Raw genomic sequence first — 18,730 nt, forward strand, 5'->3', positions numbered from 1 at the left:
AGCTTGTGTCAAAAATGTCTGTACTGTAGATAGGCCTGCTCTTATATTGGCTCAATGACTGTTCAATTATTCCAGTTTCTGCTACTAACACAACGTGTTCTGATTTCAAAATCACTGGAACTGCATATTACAAGTATGTAAGCTCATTGTAAACAAAAAAAAACATTTAAATTGCAAGACTGAACCCCACTCACATCAAGCCTTTTAAAATACAGTAACGAGAACAGTGAAGAGATAGAAATATGAACAGTTCCCACAAGCAGTGTTTATAAGTATCAGCATTTTAATGGGACAAAGCAAGAACACGTTGTAGCATCAACATAACCCCCACAAAACACCGCCTCAAAACACAAGGTCTGAAAAAATCTGACCTTAAGAGCTGTTTATGATAATATGTTGGTTAAAATGAAATTAACTCAAAATAAGGCAAAACAAGGGGTCTCAACCAACGTTATTACTAAAACAACTCCATAGGGGGAACCAGTTCAAAATTCTGATCCGTTCAAGTTTTTTTTTTATTACCATTTACTACTTTATCATAAATTGAAAAAAAAACAAAAAAGTTCAATATTTAGGTTTTATACACAGAATAACTTTAAGTCTACATTACTTATCGGTCTAGCTCATTTTGCAATGCTGTTCCCTCTTCACAGGCCCCTGGAATTGTCAAATGTTGCACTGTCCTTATATTGTCTTCAACCAGCATTAGACAGTGACGCGAATATGCCCACGTCTACTGTTAATGATCCCTTACCCCCGGCCCGCCAGTCCAAAAAAAACAGCAAGCGTCCATAATTAACATGAGTTTTTCCCCCCTCTATACCGCGTCAGAACAGTTTAACAGACTGTTTGGTTATTTAAATACAAAAAACAGTACACGTATGTATGCCCTGCTAAAATAAACTTTTCAAAAGGAAAAATAAAGTGGAATGCAAAACAATTCAAAATACCTAGACTTTTTGTAACATCAAATTGTGTGAAAAGCTAACTAAGCGTAATAGTATTGTGCAATATGTCTGCATCGTAAAGAAAGAACAGCGGCAGTAATCCCTGCAATTGGTTTTTAGTTGAGATTGAAAATCGTGTTTAAAAAAAAATCCACAGTTGACATCCATTTCATAAAAAAAAATGTTTTTTTATATAAACAAATAACAAAAAAGGTTCTTACATTTCACATGATTCCATGGTGTCATTGCTATAAACATTTCTTTAAAATGACAGTCCCGAAACAAAAACAGGCAAAGCGTCGTTTCTTAAACGATATCAGCAGTTGAAATTGTTCTGAAACAAACCAACAAGAAAAAGCAAATCCAAAAGTCGTCGCAGTTTAGTTTTTTTTATCGTGTATTTTATTTATTTAATAGTACTTTTTAATTAAAAATGGCATAGTCCTTTCTGATTCTTGAGTCAATCAATCTGACACGGGGCCAAAGACCATTGTAGGGTATGTGTGTGTCTGTGTGTGGACATGGGTGTGTGTTTGTGTGCATATAGCTATATGCATGTATCTTATATCCCAGGACTGGGAAACGCTCCACCTCCGATGGATGACACACAAGCCTTATCTCCTCCTCCTTTAAACTTACATGTAATAACCAGGATTAGGGGACTGGACAGGAAGAGGTGGAATCACGCATCCCCACTCCCCGCCATAGAGTTCTTAAATCGTGTTGTAAAAGACGGGGGAACATGTCCGCCCCGTGTGTAGGATCCCTGTGGTGGTGGTGGAGGGTAGGAGGCCGACGCTGGGCTGCCGGGCCGGCGCTGATCAGTGGGTGTGGTAGCCAGCGGTGCCCATGACGGACTGGTTGGCCAGTACCGCCCCGTTGACTCCCTGTCCAGGCTCCACCACGCCGCCATTACTGACCGCTCCAACGCCTGTCCACCCTGCACCCGCCTGTAAATGACTGCACACAGACAAGAGGTCAGAGGACAGGTGAAGGATGGAGAGAAAGAAGAAACTTGAACAACAAGACTGATCTTTAAGGGCCGCTGTCATTTTATACTAGTCTCATCCTGACATCGGGGCTGCATTTCATTCCAACACTTTTTTCTCTCCTCTTCAGTGGTTCATGAGTACTCACTTGAAGCCCTGCTGGTTCCAGGCCTGTCCATAGACTCCGTAGGTCGGCACCTGCCACCCGTTGGGCACGTATTGGCCAATCTGCTGGGCGTTACCGTACCACTGGGCATACTGGCCGTAGGGCTGCGCTGCAAAGCCAATTTTGCTCTGCTGTGGAGACAACGATTAGAGATCAACTATGTACTTCGGTTTCCCTTAGCAAGCCCACTTTGAACTCTTTCTCTCACACATATATATATATACATAATGTAAGTTGGAAGTTTACATACACTTAGGTTGGAGTCATTAAAACTCGTTCTTTAACCACCGCAAGTTGGTTAGGACATCTACTTTGTGCATGACACAAGTAATTTTTCCAACAATTGTTTACAGACAGATTTAACTTATAATTCACTATCAGAATTCCAGTGGGTAAAAGGTTTACATACACTAAGTTGACTGTGCCTTAAACAGCTTGGAAAATGCCAGAAAATTATGTCAGGGCTTTAGGACCTTCTGATAGGCTAATTGACATCATTTGAATCAAATGGAGGTGTATCTGTGGATATATTTCAAGGCCTACCGTCAAGCTCAGTGCTTCTTTGCTTGACATCATAGGAAAATCAAAAGAAATCAGCCAAGACCTCAGAAAAAAATTGTAGACCTCCACAAGTCTGATTCATCCTTGGGAGCAATTTCCAAATGACTGAAGGTACCACGTTCATCAGTACAAACAATAGTACGCAAGTATAAACACCATGGAACCACACAGCCGTCATACCGTTCAGGAAGGAGACACGTTCTGCCTCCTAGAGATTAACGTATTTTGGTGTGAAAAGTGCAAATCAATCCCAGAACAGCAGCAAAGGACCTTGTGAAGATACTGAGGAAACAGGTACAAAATAATATACATACACTATAAAACGAGTCCTATATCGACATAACCTGAAAGGCCGCTCAGCAAGGAAGAAGCCACTGCTCCAAAACCACCATACAAAAGCCAGACTACGGTTTGCAACTGTACATGGGGACAAAGATCGTACTTTTTGGAGAAATGTCCTCTGGTCTGACGAAACAAAAATAGAACTGTTTGGCAATAATGACCATTATGTTTGGAGGAAAAAGGGGGAGGCTTGCAATCCGAAGAACACTATCCCAACCGTGAAGCACGGGAGTGGCAACGTCATGCTGTGGGGGTGCATTGCTGCAGGAGGGACTGGTGCACTTCACAAAATATATTGGATCATGAGGGAGGAAAATTATGTGGATATATTGAAGCAACATCTCAAGACATCAGTCAGGAAGTTAAAGCTTGGTCGGAAATGGGTCTTCCAAATGGACAATGACCCCAAGCATACTTCCAAAGTTGTGGCAAAATGGCTTAAGGACAACAAAGTCAAGGTATTGGAACGGCCATCACAAAGCCCTGACCTCAATCCTATAGAAAAGTTGTGGGCAGAACTGAAAAAGCGTGTGCGAGCAAGGAGGCCTACAAAACCTGACTCAGTTACACCATCTCTGTCAGGAGGAATGGGCCAAAATTCACCCAACTTATTGTTGGAAGCTTGTGGAAGGCTACCCGAAACATTTGACAAAAGTTAAACAATTTAAAGGCAATGCTACCAAATGCTAATTGAGTGTTTGTAAACTTCTGAACCACTGGGAATGTGATAAAAGCTGAAAGAAATAATACTCTACTATTATTCTGACATTTCACATTCTTAAAATAAAGTGGTGATCCTAACTGACCTAAGATGTAGCATTTTTACTAGGATTAAATGTCAGGAATTGTGAAAAACGGAGTTTAAATGTATTTGGCTAAGGTGTATGTAAACTTCAACTGTATATATTATATATATACTTACATGTGTTATAACATACAATATACAGATATGTAATAGACAGTAATGGATGTTGTATGAGAAAGGGAGATGTTACCTGCGGTGTTAGCTGAGGCACCTGTACCTGTTGCATGGGGCTGACCATGTCTGTGGTTTCCTTCCCCCAGTAACACTTCACCACGTGACCCTCTATGGACGTCCCGTTCACTGACACTATGGCGTGGGCCGCTCCCTCGTGGGAGTTGAACCTAGACCAGGTAGAGACGTGCGAGGGGGACATGGGTGAGACGGGGTCAGAGTGAGTAGTCAAATGGCAATGACTGCAGTTCAACTGCAATATGGGTCGATCTCAAAACACACTCTCTGAGTCTGTGGTCTTACCTCACAAACGAGTAGCCTTTGTCTGGGAAAACTCTGATCTCCATGATCTGACCGAAGGGGGTGAAGGTCTGCCTCATCAGTTGTTCTAAGGAGGGGAAATAGAGGAAGGTTATATACCTATCAGTCTTATATTAAACACAATCACAGTGATACTGTAGCGAGGAGAGAGGGGGGCTACTAGCTATACTGTAGCGAGGAGAGGGGGGACTACTAGCTATACTGTAGCGAGGAGAGGGGGGGGCTACTAGCTATACTGTAGCGAGGAGAGAGGGGGGCTACTAGCTATACTGTAGCGAGGAGAGGGGGGGCTACTAGCTATACTGTAGCGAGGAGAGGGGGGGCTACTAGCTATACTGTAGCGAGAGAGAGGCGCTACTCGTTATACTGTAGTTAGAATAGTTTAGAATGTCATTGTATGCTGTAGCGTTAAGATTTCCCTTCACTGGAACTAAGGGACCTAACCCGAACCATGAAAAACAGCCCCAGAACGTTATTCCTCCTCCACCAAACTTTACAGTTGGCACATGCATTGGGGCAGGTAGCATTCTCTTGGCATCAGCCAAACCCAGTTCTTCCGTTGGACTGCCAGATGGTGATCACTCCAGAGAACGTGTTTCCACTGCTCTCGAGTTGGCGGCAAGCATTACACCATTCCAGGCAACGCTTGCGTTGCGCATGGCGATCTTAGGCTTGTGTGTGGCTGCTCGGCCATGGAAACCCATTTCACGAATCTTCCGATGAACAGGTCTTGTGCTGACGTTGCTTCCAGAGGCAGTTTGGAACTCAGTAGTGAGTGTTACAGAGGATCTTTACACGCTACGTGCTTCAGCGGTCCCGTTCTGTGTGCTTGTGTGGCCTACCACTTCGCGGCTGAGCCGTTGTTGCACCTAGACGTTTCCACTTCACAATAACAGCACTTACAGTTGACCGGGGCAGCTCTTGCAGGGCTGGAATTTGACTAACTGACTAGTTGGAAAGGTGGCATTCTATGACGGTGCCACATTGAAAGTCACTGAGCTCTTCAGTATGGGCCATTCTTCTGCCATTGTTTGTCTATGGAGATTGCATGGCGGTGTGCTCGATTTTACACACCTCTCAGCAACAGGTGTGGCTGAAATAGCCGAATCCACTAATTTGAAGGCGTGTCCACATACTTTTGGTCATGCAGTGAATGTAATGGGGAATTGATCAAAATAAACAAACAAAAGGGCAAACAATTCACATGAAACAAATGCACAAGACTTGGCGGGAAACAGCAGTGTAGTCCGGGGAGAGCAGAGCGCATGCATATTGGAGAGAGATGCCTATAGGCTATATTCGCCACAAACCCCTCCCCTTCTTGTCTCAACATTTTCAATTATACTCGACACGTTACCGCCACACATTTAAAAAAAAAAAAATGCTTTTCGCTGGCGGCTGCAACTCAATAACCAGTTAGGCCTTTTTGCCACGCGCTCCCTATGAAAGACTTCTTCATTCGACAATTTTTTCCAGTTCTATAATCAACTTTCTTTCATTGTCCAAAAGCACAATCCTAGTCATATTAGCAACCCATCCTAGTTTGTTGCATCTTTAGATTTTCATCTCGGTCACATACCGCGTGCATGAGGTGCGCCGTTTCGAATAGTTTCCCCTTTTGGCAAACCTTTCTGGTCACGTTGTCCATTTTCCTAAAGGAAACCCCGAGGTAGTTATATACCTGTAAGCCCTGCAGTGACTCCTCCACAGTAGACGGTACAGTTGCTGGGGCTGGACTGGTTCACTACCTCCTCAAACGACAGGTGCTTTGTGTTCGCTGCTCCACAAGGGGGGAGGAAGAGAAGATTCGTTTAAAACTTGAATGACAATAGATAGACACTCTTTTTTTGTATCCAATGCCAGCAGGTGTGTGCAAGTCATTCTTTGGAGCAGTGAGAGGTGTGTGTGTCAAACTCACTCTCGTAGGTGGCTTTGGGCGCAGGGGGCTTCCTGGTGGCCCAGTTGGTCCTGATCTGCCGTCCTCCCAACCACTGACCTCCCATCTGTTGGATGGCATTCTCTGCATCCTACACACACACACAAACTCAGTCAGTTCCAATATCCACAGACTTTATAAAGCATGGTGGTAGTAATCAATGTATAACCTAGAGTCTAAACCTTATCTACACCAAAGTAGCAAATGAACTACAGAGTGGTATATGCTTGGCTAAACATTGATGGCTGTTGTCTAAGGGGGGGGCGACAACAAAGGATTGGAGGCTGACACTCTTTGCGCCGACGCTAATGATTTCTCACAAGCCACAAACCCAAGAGTGAGCAGTAAGCTGAGGGTGGTGGGGGACACTCACCCATTTGTTGAAGAAGGACACAAAGCCATAGCCTTTAGATTTTCCAGTCGCCATGTCTTTCACCACCCGGGCATCACTACGAACAGACAGAAATACTACTGTTAGCAAAACTATAGCAAGTTATGGTCTCTGGCCACGGAATCAATCCTATGGAGCAGTGTTTCTAGGGAGTTTTCCCTCGCCACCGTCTCCCTGGGTTTCTGTCCAGGGAGGTATCGCCTCACGTTGCTGAAAAGCACTTGATAAGTAGGATTCTAAGAAGTGTTGTGAATACTTGCTTCTTGAGAGATACGCGAAAAAGATCTGTAGAGAACATATTTGACGGATGAATGCTGTGAGTACAGGTTGTTCTCTTCTGTTCAATCAATAGTCACAATCTTCGTTGTGTTTTGAATAAGCATAACTGAGATAATAACTTGGGTAAGGAGCAGAGAGAACACTCACGATATCCTCCCAAAGGGGGCAAAAGCAGCTCTGATGTCATCCGTGGTGATTTCAGGACTGAGGTCTCCGACGAAAACGTGGAAGTGATCTGAACACAGAATCATATGTATAATACGTTTTTTTATATAGCCAACTCATTTTAGGCACTAATGCTAACAATTCTTGGAATATTCTCGGATAACATAAATGTGCTCTGAATGCACAGTCTAGCCCCCCCCCCCAAAATAAACATCTTAAGTTTCCATGCTTTATACAGGCGCTACACTCCTTTGAAACACAGTTAGCTACAGGCCGTGTCAAAGTATTAAGGGAGATATTGCTCACTGCTTGTGTCTTTCTTCTGGCTGCTAGGGGTTGTGGCCCAGTTCACTTTGACCTCCTGAAGAAAAGAAAGAGAAAGAGAAAGAAAAAGAGAGAGAAAGAGAGGGAAAGAGGGGTGAAAAGCGAGTCTTACTTGGACAGCACACGTGTCCGTCTGTTTGCCGATCAGAGGGCTTGTTGTAGTCACACAATGATAGAGGGAAAGCCTGCTCACACTCAGACTATGTCACAATTCAGTCTCACTGTCTAATCAATCAAATTTGGAACAAAACGTCTAGGAAGTAAAAAAAGGTCCAAATAACAAGGGACTTACAAACAAGTGAATTTTACGAACTTGTATTACTCCTCAAATGGTCCTTCATTACCTGTTGAGGATAAAATATTTTCAACTGAATGTGTCTTTAGAGATATAGTATAGTTATTATTTGGATTCTTTATGCAAAGGAATTTGCAAAAGAACACATTGTACACAATAATAATAATAATAAAGGGTGGCAGTGTAGAAGTAGAGGAGTGTTATTTGAAACGGGTTAAATGGGGGGACACTACTTAGAAAGATTTCACAACCCAACCAGGTTTCAAGTCATGGGACGTGCTGCCAATACCAATTGGCTATGACAAGTCTTCTCCTCTGAGCGTGAACCCGTTTACATGGGCAACGTCCAGAGGCTTTGTCTACCAGTAGGATTAGGCGAGAACTCAGACCACGGAACGTACGGACAGAGGATGAGAAGAACCTATTATCTAGACACCCAATCTAGGACGGCAGGGTCAGCGGAACGGCACAGAATCCGTTAAAAAACAACAACACACTAGCAAGCTACATTTTGTAGTTAAATAACCATACATTTTGTTGGGGTATCCATAACATCTTATCAACAGGTGTTTCATACAGTGTTTGAATTAAAGTGCAATCCGTCCTCCACGCTCGTTCGTTCAGCATTTCCCCCCAGGCCAAAGGAACAAGACGTTTTACTTCCAGTGAGACATCTGCAAGCTTCAAACCCAAACAAATGGCAGCCTCTAATTCAGTCAAATTACACAGTTTCAAACTTCCCCACTAATTCAAGATTGGGGCCTGCAGTGTGTTCCTAATGTATATAGAACGCCATCTACGGAATATGTAGTATTATCTAAAACCAGACCAGGGATGGAGAAAGCTAGATTTTGGGATGAAGAACATAGTACCCTATCGTTGGAAGACATGAAACCACCCATTCAGACCGAACCTAAGTACCCTACAAAACTTTCTTCTGGTGTTGTGGTATTATTGACCAATCAGGAGACCCTTTCCATTCATGTCCTACTTACTGATGTTTCATGTAAACTGTTGGGGTTGAACGGACAACATGACGCAGTGTGATAACCATGATGCAATGTGATACCCAGTCAATGGGCCTAAGTCGCTACCCCTAGACACTTCTCATAGGTCTGCCATAATGCTCACACACATCCGACCTTTCCAGACCTGCATCAAGTCAAGTGTCTGGGGATAGGGGCTGATTTGAGCTTGGCTTCAATTCCTTCCTCCTGTCTTTTGGCCAAACCTCCCCAAGCCGACTCACCCTGTAGATACGATAGCTTACCTGACCCATTATTTTACGACCGTTCATGGCTGCGAGCGACGCGGCAGCGTGCCTGTGTTCGTAGAACTCCACAAAGCAGTAGGGGTCATTACCTGCCGTCTGGAGGGGGACAAGAACAGGGACTTTAACGTCAGAACTGGGAATTTCATCCTACCATTGTAAAAGGTAGGCCTAGTTGAGTCTCCCGCCTTGCAATGTAACTCATGGGCACCTCTAGCTAGCCTATATAACTCAAATCCGTGATCATTCATCATCATTAAGAGATTGGCCGAACAAGACGTCTTTCTTCTACTTCGCGTACAGACTCAGAATCCCAAAATGAATCAATCGCAGAGGTAAGACTCACAACCGTACAATGTGTTCTTAAACAGGCTCCTGGCTAATATTGGTCAACGCTGTTGTCCTATTGGGCTAATCCGTCCTGGGGCTCATTCTGTGGGGTTCCAGATAAAGCAGTATTGCATAGGACAGACATTCCTCTCTGTCATGTTCAACAGGGAATTGTGGTCATGTATGTTTTTCTATAGGCTCTACACATTACATTTATGCAATGTTCTATGTGCTACAGATCACTGAATAGGCCCCTAGTCATGGTCAACGTTTGGTTAGCACAAAACTAGAGACTTTTTTTTTTTTTTAACAGAGGTAATCCCCTCAACGAGTCACATAATGCTATTATTATTATTTTTTGCATTTTCTCCGCGTTTGTTCTAACTGAACACGGCGCAGTGTTAAGTCATTCTGAGCAGAATTATAGGGGAATCTGATTGGAGAAGGTTCATTCCTAGACAATAGGAAGGTTGATTGTGACTCACATCTACTATCATTTTACAGCTCTTGCAGGGTCCGATCTGGCCGAACAGCTGCATGATGAGGGCTTCGGTCACATCCCGGGACAGGTTCCCCACATACCTGCAGCACAGTGACAACACATCAGCATGGACACCCTGGGCTCAGCAAATAGAAGACAAATGGATGCTCCACTTAGCAGACAATAAATAGACAAGGAAGTGTGGTTCAGAAGATCTGGATTTAAAGGGATGGTTCACCACCATTCACAATGTTACTGAGGTATGAAACCGCCTGGAATCGTTTGTTATTTTGGGGGTGAACTGTTCCTTTAAAAGCACAGTATTCTACCTCACAGCTAACCATTAGGAGGAGGTTGAATTGACTGATTCAGTTTTACATCGGGTAAATCCATTTGAATTCAATTACTTTTGGCAGCATCCATTTTGAACAAAACCTTGCACACATATTTGCTGATTGTAGAAGTGCTCAGAAAATGACTTTTTGGGACCTGAATGCCAAAGTATTCAAGAGATAAAGGTGCTCAAAGTTGACAATGTTGCATACACCACCATACAGTGAAACATCCATGTCTTCATCACTGGAAAAGAGAAACGGTTGAGATTAGTATAATTTAAAAGATTACAAACAGGGTTGTCAAACTATTTGAACCTTTCTGGAAAACAATGTTTAATGAAAAAAATTATTTAACCTGGAGTATTTAAAAACTTGTAAACTCATAATTTTTCAAATTTGTAGCTTAGACCCAATTTTACATTGCCGTTTTTGCGATTCGCACGCCATCGGTTGAGACAGAACATGCTCTTGAATACAGGGTGGGTGTCATGTTTTAACTGATCAAAAATTTAAATGTCAACTTTCAAAAACGGTACCACAAAGGTCCACACGTCAGAGAATGTTGACTTGAAATCGGAATATCTGTTAAATTATACTGTCAATCTTCTATAGGAGGCCCATTGAAATCATATGAACACAGAGAAATGGTAATGTATATTCTAAGTTGACATTCGAAGGTGGGCGGACCGACAGTCATCTTTGTGGTAGTACTTACAAGTTAATTTCAATAACAATTAAATTGTGTATCAGCTAAATTGCAGTGGTCTGAAGGGTACATTCTATGAATTCTATTTCTATGATTGAAATGACCCACTGTATTCAAGATCGTATTGTCTCAACCAATGACGGGCACAACACAAAAACACTAAAATTTCAGATGTGAAATATGTCTCTAAGCTACACTACAACATATACAAATATGAATTTGCTGAGATATGTACACAAAATTATTAAACTTGCATTAAGAAAGTGACTTGTGATCCATTTGGCCACTAACAAATGGATCACTAGTCACTTTATTAATGATGTTTACATATCTGCAATACCCATCCCATATGTATATACTGTATTTTATCTATTGCATCTCATGGCCCATCCATACATTAACATATTATTATTCCTTCCCTTTACTTAGATTTGTGTGTATTAGGCAGTGGTTGTGGAATTGTGAGACATTACTTGTTAGATATTGCTGCACTGACGGAACTAGAAGCACAAGCATTTCGCTACACTTGCAATAACATCTGCTAACTAGGTGTATGTGGCCAATAAAATTTGAGTGCTCTAGAGTGCAACCATTTTACTCGCATACGCGCCTAAATATTTTTGCCGTGCGCCCGGGAATTGTAATTTAGGAGCACCAGTGTGCTTAGAAAAACAAAGGACTCTAGCATCATTACCTCAAATATTTGTCATTGTGCTCCTAAATATTTGTGCGCACCTACCAACTTCTCAACACCTTGTAAAAAACATCAGCATAGAGCCCTGGTTACGTGTTTTTAGATAATGATGTTATAGGTGTAAAAATATATTCCTAGTCACACACACAAAAAAGTTTAACAACTGTTTGTACGTTTTTAAATGATATCATACAAAACCGGTTCGTTCCAGTGATGAACACGTGGATGTGTGGAAGCCCACTCCCACTTTTTTTTTTATGACTGGGATTTTTGAGATACCATGTCATAATTATGAGTTACTAAGTCATTATGAGATAGTAAGTCATTATCATGAGATAGTAAGTAAGTCTGAATCACAGACATTGAATAGTCCTGCAGGGGCAATCTGGAATTCAAACAAAGCACTTCCCCGCCACTAAGAACGGGGCAGGAGAAATGTAACCACTCTCAAATTCTTCTTTCACATACGGATGCAAGTACTGACCATCCATGACATCAAAATTATAGTTTTAACCATGTTTTGAAGCTAAACAGTATGTTTACAACTACATTGTTCAAAAAAAAAAAAGATTGGAGTACAACAAGACTATATTCTGGGTTCTGATGGGGTAAGACTGTTGCTCATGAGGTTCTGATGGGGTAAGACTGTTGCTCATGAGGTTCTGATGGGGTAAGACTGTTGCTCATGAGGTTCTGATGGGGTAAGACTGTTGCTCATGAGGTTCTGATGGGGTAAGACTGTTGCTCATGAGGTTCTGATGGGGTAAGACTGTTGCTCATGAGGTTCTGATGGGGTAAGACTGTTGCTCATGAGGTTCTGATGGGGTAAGACTGTTGCTCATGAGGTTCTGATGGGGTAAGACTGTTGCTCATGAGGTTCTGATGGGGTAAGACTGTTGCTCATGAGGTTCTGATGGGGTAAGACTGTTGCTCATGAGGTTCTGATGGGGTAAGACTGTTGCTCATGAGGTTCTGATGGGGTAAGACTGTTGCTCATGAGGTTCTGATGGGGTAAGACTGTTGCTCATGAGGTTCTGATGGGGTAAGACTGTTGCTCATGAGGTTCTGATGGGGTAAGACTGATGCTCCCAGCCCCCTAAGTTACACTCAAGGTCTATCTATATGAACAACTTAAAGTCCAAAAATGTATGTACCAATCCCAGATCGCCCTTTTACAAACGGACACTGTATAGCTTCAAACCATGGTTAAAACTATCATTTTAGAGTCCTTGCGTCTATGTATTTGAGAACGGCAACATTTCTCCCGCCCCATTCCTCAGCTGTTAACCAAATAAAGTAGCAGGGGAATGCTTTGTAATTGTTTGAATCAATGTCCATGATCCAGACATGCATATCTCATAATAGTGACTTAGTATCTCAATTATGACCTACTATTAGGGCTGGATGATATGGCCTAAAAATATTCCTTTTTTCTCTCCCAAACTTAGGGGCGATTCACCATATACCAGTGCATTTGGAAAGTATTCAGACCCCTAGACCTTTTCCACATTACGTTACAGCCTTGTTCTAAAATGGATTAAATTGTTTTTGTCCCTCAATCTACACACAAACCCCATAATGACTAGGAAAAAACTGGTTTGCAGAATATTTTAATGTATATAAAAAAAACTGAAATATCACATTTCCGTAAGTATTCATACCCTTTCTTTACTCAGTACTTTGAAGCACCTATGGCAGCGATTACTGCGTCGAGTCTCCTTGGGTATGATGCTACAAGCTTGGCACACCTGTATTTGAGAACTTTCTCCAATTCTTCTGTGCTGATCTCAAGCTCTGTCAGGTTGGATGGGGAGCTTTGCTGCACAGCTACCTTCAGGTCTCTCCAGAGATGTTCGATCGGGTTCAAGTCTGGGTCACTCGAGAACATTCAGAGATTTGTCCCAAAGTCACTCCTGCGTTGTCTTGGCTGTGTGCTTAGGGTCGTTGTCCTGTTGTAAGGTGAACCTTTGCACCCAGTCGGAGGTCCTGAGCGCTCTGTAAAGGATTTTCATCAAGGATTTCTCTGTACTTAGTTCCGCTCATCTTTGCCTTGATCCTGACTAGGTGTCCCAGTCCCTGCTGCTGAAAAAAATCCACACAGCATAATGCTGCCACCACGCTTCACCGTAGGGATGGTGCCACGTTTGCTACAGACGTGACTCTTGGCATTCAGGCAAAATAGTTCAATCTTGGTGACATCAGACCAGAGAATCTTGTTTCTCATGGTCTGAGAGTCCTTGAGGTACCTTTTGGCAAACTCCAAGCAGGGTGTCATGTGCCCTTTACTGAGGAGTGTCTTCCGTCTGGCCACACGAGTTCTTGGTCAATTCCCTGACTAAGGCCTTTCTTCCCCGACGGCTCAGTTTGGCCGGGCGGCCAGCTCTAGGAAGAGTCTTGGAAGTTCCAAACTTCTTCCATTTAAGAATGATGGAGGCCACCGTGTTCTTGGGGACCTTCAATGCTGCAGAAATGTTTTAGTACCCTTCCCCAGATCTGTGCCTCGACACAATCCTATCTCGGAGCTCTACGGAAAATTACTTTGACCTTGTGACTTGGTTTTTGCTCTGACATGCACGGTCAAGCTTATATAAAAACAGGTGCGCCATTCCAACTGATCTCCAATCAATTTAATTTAGCACAGGTGGACTCAAGGATGATCAATGGAAACAGGATGCACCAGAGCTCAATTGAATCTCATAGCAAAGGGTCTGAATACTTACAGTACCCGTCAAAGTTTTGGACACCTACTCATTCAAGTGTTTCTTTAGTTTGACTATTTTCTACATTGTAGAATAGTAAAGACATCAAAACTATAAAATGACATATGGAATCATGTAGTAACCCAAAAAAGTTAAGATACTTATTTCTCAGAATGAAAACTAGTTCACAATTCCTTATATAAATATGTATTTTTATGCTCATTGCAGACTAGACAGCTAGCACATAAGTCTGTGGCGAAAATTCTGCCGGTGGTACATGGTACTGCAATGCCTCGAGCAAAAGAACTGAGCATACATTTTCCACAATTATGTTCATTGTTACTCTAGTTTTAGTAGGGTCTGCTCTGTTCTACGTTTTGGGAGTTAATACATAAAAAGAGCATCGTTATAAACATTCAGTTCTCGTCTATTACAGTCAAATAATGTATCTAAGTGTTTCGGTGCGCATATAACTGAATCTGTTGGATCAAATCTCAAACACAAATAGCGAGTTTAAATTACTTGTTGTCAGAGAGGAAGAAGTTATCTTTTGTCGTTAGTTGTGATTGATAGGTGGAGGGACTTGGTCTCTGTGTGTGAAGGTGCACAGTGCACACAGCACAGAAGGAGCATAGACCAAAAAGACATAGAACTCAAAAAAAGTGTTCTTTGCAATACAGGCCTTTGGCACATTGCACTAAAACATTAATTCGATAAAATACTATCTCATAACTCTGTCTGGTACATTTTGGGGAGTTGTGGGAACAGGCTTCCATATATGTCTCATGGTATGGTGGGGTATGCAATATGTCAACTTTGAGCACCTTTATCTCCTGAACGTTTTGGCACACAAGTCCAAAAATCCACTTTCTGAAAACGTATTCTATGGGCAAACATGTATTTAAATTGTTGTTTAAATCAAAGTGGATGTTGTCAAAAAGTTATTGCTTTCAAACGGATCTACCCATGTGGGATATTGGGAGTTCACGTCTTAAAATGGATACCCGCCCAAGCAAGGCACGGTATAGACAGTGGCCACATGAAGAAGCCAACTGAGGTGATACTGAAACCAAGACAGAGATGCGCCATACAAAGAAGAAAAACAAGTGAAGTAAAGTTAGCTGGGCTGTTTGGAAACAGTAAACACCCGACCGTTTTTTACAGCTACTGTACATATTATTTGTAACATTGTCACACCTGAGATTTCGTGACTGTCACAGTTTATGTCTTCTGCGAGAAAAAGCAACATACATTGATTGATACAGTAACATTCAAGGTTAGAATTTCCTTGAGCTAGTAACGTTAGGCGCCTAGGCCCCAGAAACTGAAACTCGGCATCCGACAAGACTAGGCCACGCTTTCACATTGCATTACATTTATTATGTTCCTTAACTAACTAGCTAATAGCTATGTGCATTAGCTATCATACATGGCAGTGTTGTAGTAACAACACCGAAACTGCGACATACAAATATTAGCTGACAAACCCAATTTGAATCTCAGATTTGTAGCGGTATGGACGGCAAGTTAGCGAACATTGGTTAGCATAACACGGATGTCTGATTATTGGTCATTGATGTACGCCGAGCAATGTCGCTAGTTAAATTGTAGCTAGCTAGCCAACGTTAGCAGGTAGGTTATGATTTCACAGATTTTGTAGAGTATGGTCACCGGTGTGGAAAGGTATCAGACTGATGACAACAGCATTGCTTCGCATAATACTGAAACTAGAGGCCCGGCATGCTGCAGACAAGAGCTAACGTTGGTTAGCAAGCAAGATAGTTAGTAGCATACTAGTCTCTCTCGAATAGCTGTTATTACCAAAATATACAATAATTAACAGTTAACTCCCGTAGTATAAGCTAATAAGAACATCGCAATATCAATAAATGTCGAAATTCAACATTTTCGAAATTATTGTGCAGTGGCAAGTGTCCGCAACAAAATAACGTTACAGCCTTTGCTTTGTCTAAAAAAAATGGACACGTCTGACATGTTAACTAGCTAAGTTAGCCAGTGCGGCTGGCACACAACTAGAAAACAGGAGGGTGGAGAACTGACTGACATGACTATTACGGATCACATATTATGAAAATGCAAATGATACATGCACCGCTACATGATGATACTTAAAATAAACGGTCAGTCGGCTAGTTTGCTTGCCGCTATTCATACATACAGGGTCTTGGGTTGTTCGTCGTCCATCATATTTTCCGACGAGGTGTGAGCTCGAACCCTGAGCGAAAAATCCACGTGTGTCGTATTCTATGATGACCTTGGATTCTTGCTCCTATCCCGTATTTTGCTGATGTCAACTAAACAATATCCCGAAAATGTTTTAATGCGCAGTAAACAGCTCCGCCACCCCTGCTAACTTCAATGAACAATGGAAAGGCGACATAAAATGGCGGAGAAAGAGAGCGGATATACGGCTTCGCATGCGCACTGTGGCTTCGTTGAAAGCACTGGCAGAATGGCCAAAATCATATTTGTGCTACAGATGGCATGGTTTACATTTGGTTTTATGTGCATCCAAAATGTAGGACAAAATTGGGATAAAATGTATCAAACCACTTGCGCCGCCCGGGAATCGAACCCGGATCGCAAGAATGGGAATCTTGCATGATACCACTACACCAGCGGCGCGATACAATGTTCTGCCTTTTTCTGTTAAAAGATCAGTTTTGCACGCGGGCTCTCGGGTGCGTTAACTGCGCCAGTCGCGGGTGGATGGGTTATGTCAAATACTGTATGTCCTTTGGTTCACATGCAGCATTCCATCACAATGTTTTACATAATCAAATAGCACATCGGTCACTTTTCTTATTCATAATTTATTTCAACATATGTATAAAAACAAATAAGACATAATTTAAAATAACCACACATTGGATTGGAAATATGGAGGTAGCCAGCATAGATATAATATCTTCTATGGTAGCTACACCATGCACTCTGATCCAATTGTTTTAAAGGTGAACTATGCAGAAATCACTTCTCAATTTCCTGGTTGTTAAAATTCTAATAGTTTGCCTAATTTCAGTTTATGTGCCAAAACAAGCAAGTATAGTGTATAGAATCATTGTACCATTTAAACCACTATGAAATATATTTTCCATAACCACAAATATTGTATTTTCAGCTGTTTGAAGCTGGTGTACAAAACCGAAAGTAAAACTTAAGAACGGGAAGCATAGACACAACACACATAGAACAGATACTGCTTCTGGGACGTGCTTTAAATGAAAATGACAGATCTATAACTCACATTTCTATGTGAATTTTGTAAGGTCACCCAAAAACGTACATATTGCAGCTTTAAATCCTTGAGGGAGCCTGAATGGCAGTGTACTGCACAAACATCTGGGAAAAGTGGAAGAAATTAAGTGAAATTGCATTCAGGTCAAAAGTAGTGAACTACATGAGGGATAGGCCAGGGTGTCCATTCCTTTCAGACACAACCTAGTAGTCCCTCATCTAGGGCAGCTGTGGTGGACCTGGGCCCCTTGCTGCAGCTGGAAGGAGCACAGAGCCTGCAGAGGCTTCAACAGAACCTGGAGGAGCTGCGGCTGCAACGGAGACAGGAAGAGGAAATGACAAGTCACATACAGTGACAGGAGCACAGGTTAACACACCCTGGACCTGTTCAGGAAGGTTGTTGTAAAGGGCCCTCCGGCATCATGGTGTGGGTCTGTGGCGGCCTTATGCGCAGAAGGTTAAGGCTGCCCTCAGAACAGCCTCAATTCGTCGGGGAATGGACTCTATGTGCCACGGGGAAGCTGGCCCATGTTGACTCCAATACACTGGATGTCCTTTGAGTGGTGGACCATTCTTGATACACACAGGAAACTATTGAGTGTGAAAAACCCAGCAGCGTTGCAGTTCTTGACATAAACCAGCGAGCCTGGCACTTACTACCATACCTCGATCAAAGGCACTTCAGTTTGTTGCATATATGTCTCAATTGTCTCAAGACTTAGAAATCCTTCTTTAACCTGTCTCCTCCCCTTCATCTATACTGATTGAAGTGGATTTAACAAGTGACATCAATAAGGGATCATAGCTTTCACCTGGATTCACCTGGTCAGTCTGTCATGGAAAGAGCAAGTGTTCTTAATGACTTGTACACAGTGTAGGTCTATATAGTACCCACCTTCTGGTATAGCTTAATTCCTCTCTAGCATGGACAGGGTGACAGCAGCACACTCCAGGGTGGACAGACAGATGTTAGAGGGCTGAGAATGAATAACATACTGGCTGGTCTGCTCACTATTGTTCAACTGTACCTGAAATACTCAACACAGCAGACTCCATTTCAACACTACAAATAATCAGACCACGGCCAAATATAAACTCAGCAAAAAAAAAAAACGTTTATTTATCAGGACACTGTCTTTCAAAGATAATTCGTAAAAATCCAAATAACTTCACAGATCTTCATTGTAAAGGGTTTACACTGTTTCCCATGCTTGTTCAATGAACCATAAACAATTAATGAACATGCACCTGTGGAACGGTCGTTA

General features: G+C 42.3%; 1 protein-coding gene and 1 non-coding gene across 6 annotated transcripts; both read right to left on the reverse strand.

Moving 5' to 3' along the window:
* Positions 1–265: 265 nt before the first annotated feature.
* LOC129863802 (cytotoxic granule associated RNA binding protein TIA1) lies at positions 266–16,648 on the reverse strand. 5 transcript variants are annotated; one of them, XM_055936064.1, is made up of 12 exons: positions 16,387–16,648; positions 9,778–9,874; positions 8,963–9,061; positions 7,380–7,434; positions 7,056–7,143; positions 6,612–6,687; positions 6,221–6,329; positions 5,984–6,079; positions 4,285–4,369; positions 4,028–4,151; positions 2,085–2,230; positions 266–1,907 (listed from the first exon to the last, which is right to left on the reverse strand). In XM_055936064.1, the coding sequence occupies exons 1-12, from the start codon at positions 16,413–16,415 to the stop codon at positions 1,769–1,771; spliced, it is 1,143 nt and encodes a 380-aa protein (XP_055792039.1). In that variant the 5' UTR covers positions 16,416–16,648; the 3' UTR covers positions 266–1,768. The 5 variants fall into 5 exon arrangements, with proteins under 5 accessions (XP_055792039.1, XP_055792038.1, XP_055792037.1 ...); XM_055936063.1 differs by having other exon boundaries at positions 2,085–2,233; XM_055936062.1 differs by having other exon boundaries at positions 4,001–4,151; positions 16,387–16,647.
* A 134-nt stretch (positions 16,649–16,782) lies between these two features.
* trnag-ccc (transfer RNA glycine (anticodon CCC)) lies at positions 16,783–16,853 on the reverse strand. Its single transcript has one exon. It is a non-coding gene; the product is annotated as a tRNA-Gly (tRNA).
* Positions 16,854–18,730: the final 1,877 nt, after the last annotated feature.

This window comes from Salvelinus fontinalis, chromosome 10 (genome assembly GCF_029448725.1).
Source record: "Salvelinus fontinalis isolate EN_2023a chromosome 10, ASM2944872v1, whole genome shotgun sequence".
Taxonomy (NCBI): Eukaryota; Metazoa; Chordata; class Actinopteri; order Salmoniformes; family Salmonidae; genus Salvelinus; species Salvelinus fontinalis.

Bases quoted from the DNA above. Each gene is read 5' to 3' on its own strand.
- LOC129863802 (XM_055936060.1), bottom strand. From the start codon at position 16,415: ATGATGGACGACGAACAACCCAAGACCCT. The intron at 7,144-7,379 runs GTGAGCAATATC...TTCTGTGTTCAG, and splicing joins CCAGAAGAAAGACACAAGCA to ATCACTTCCACGTTTTCGTC. The intron at 4,370-5,983 runs GTATATAACTAC...TCCCCTCCTTAG, and splicing joins AGTCACTGCAGGGCTTACAG to AACAACTGATGAGGCAGACC.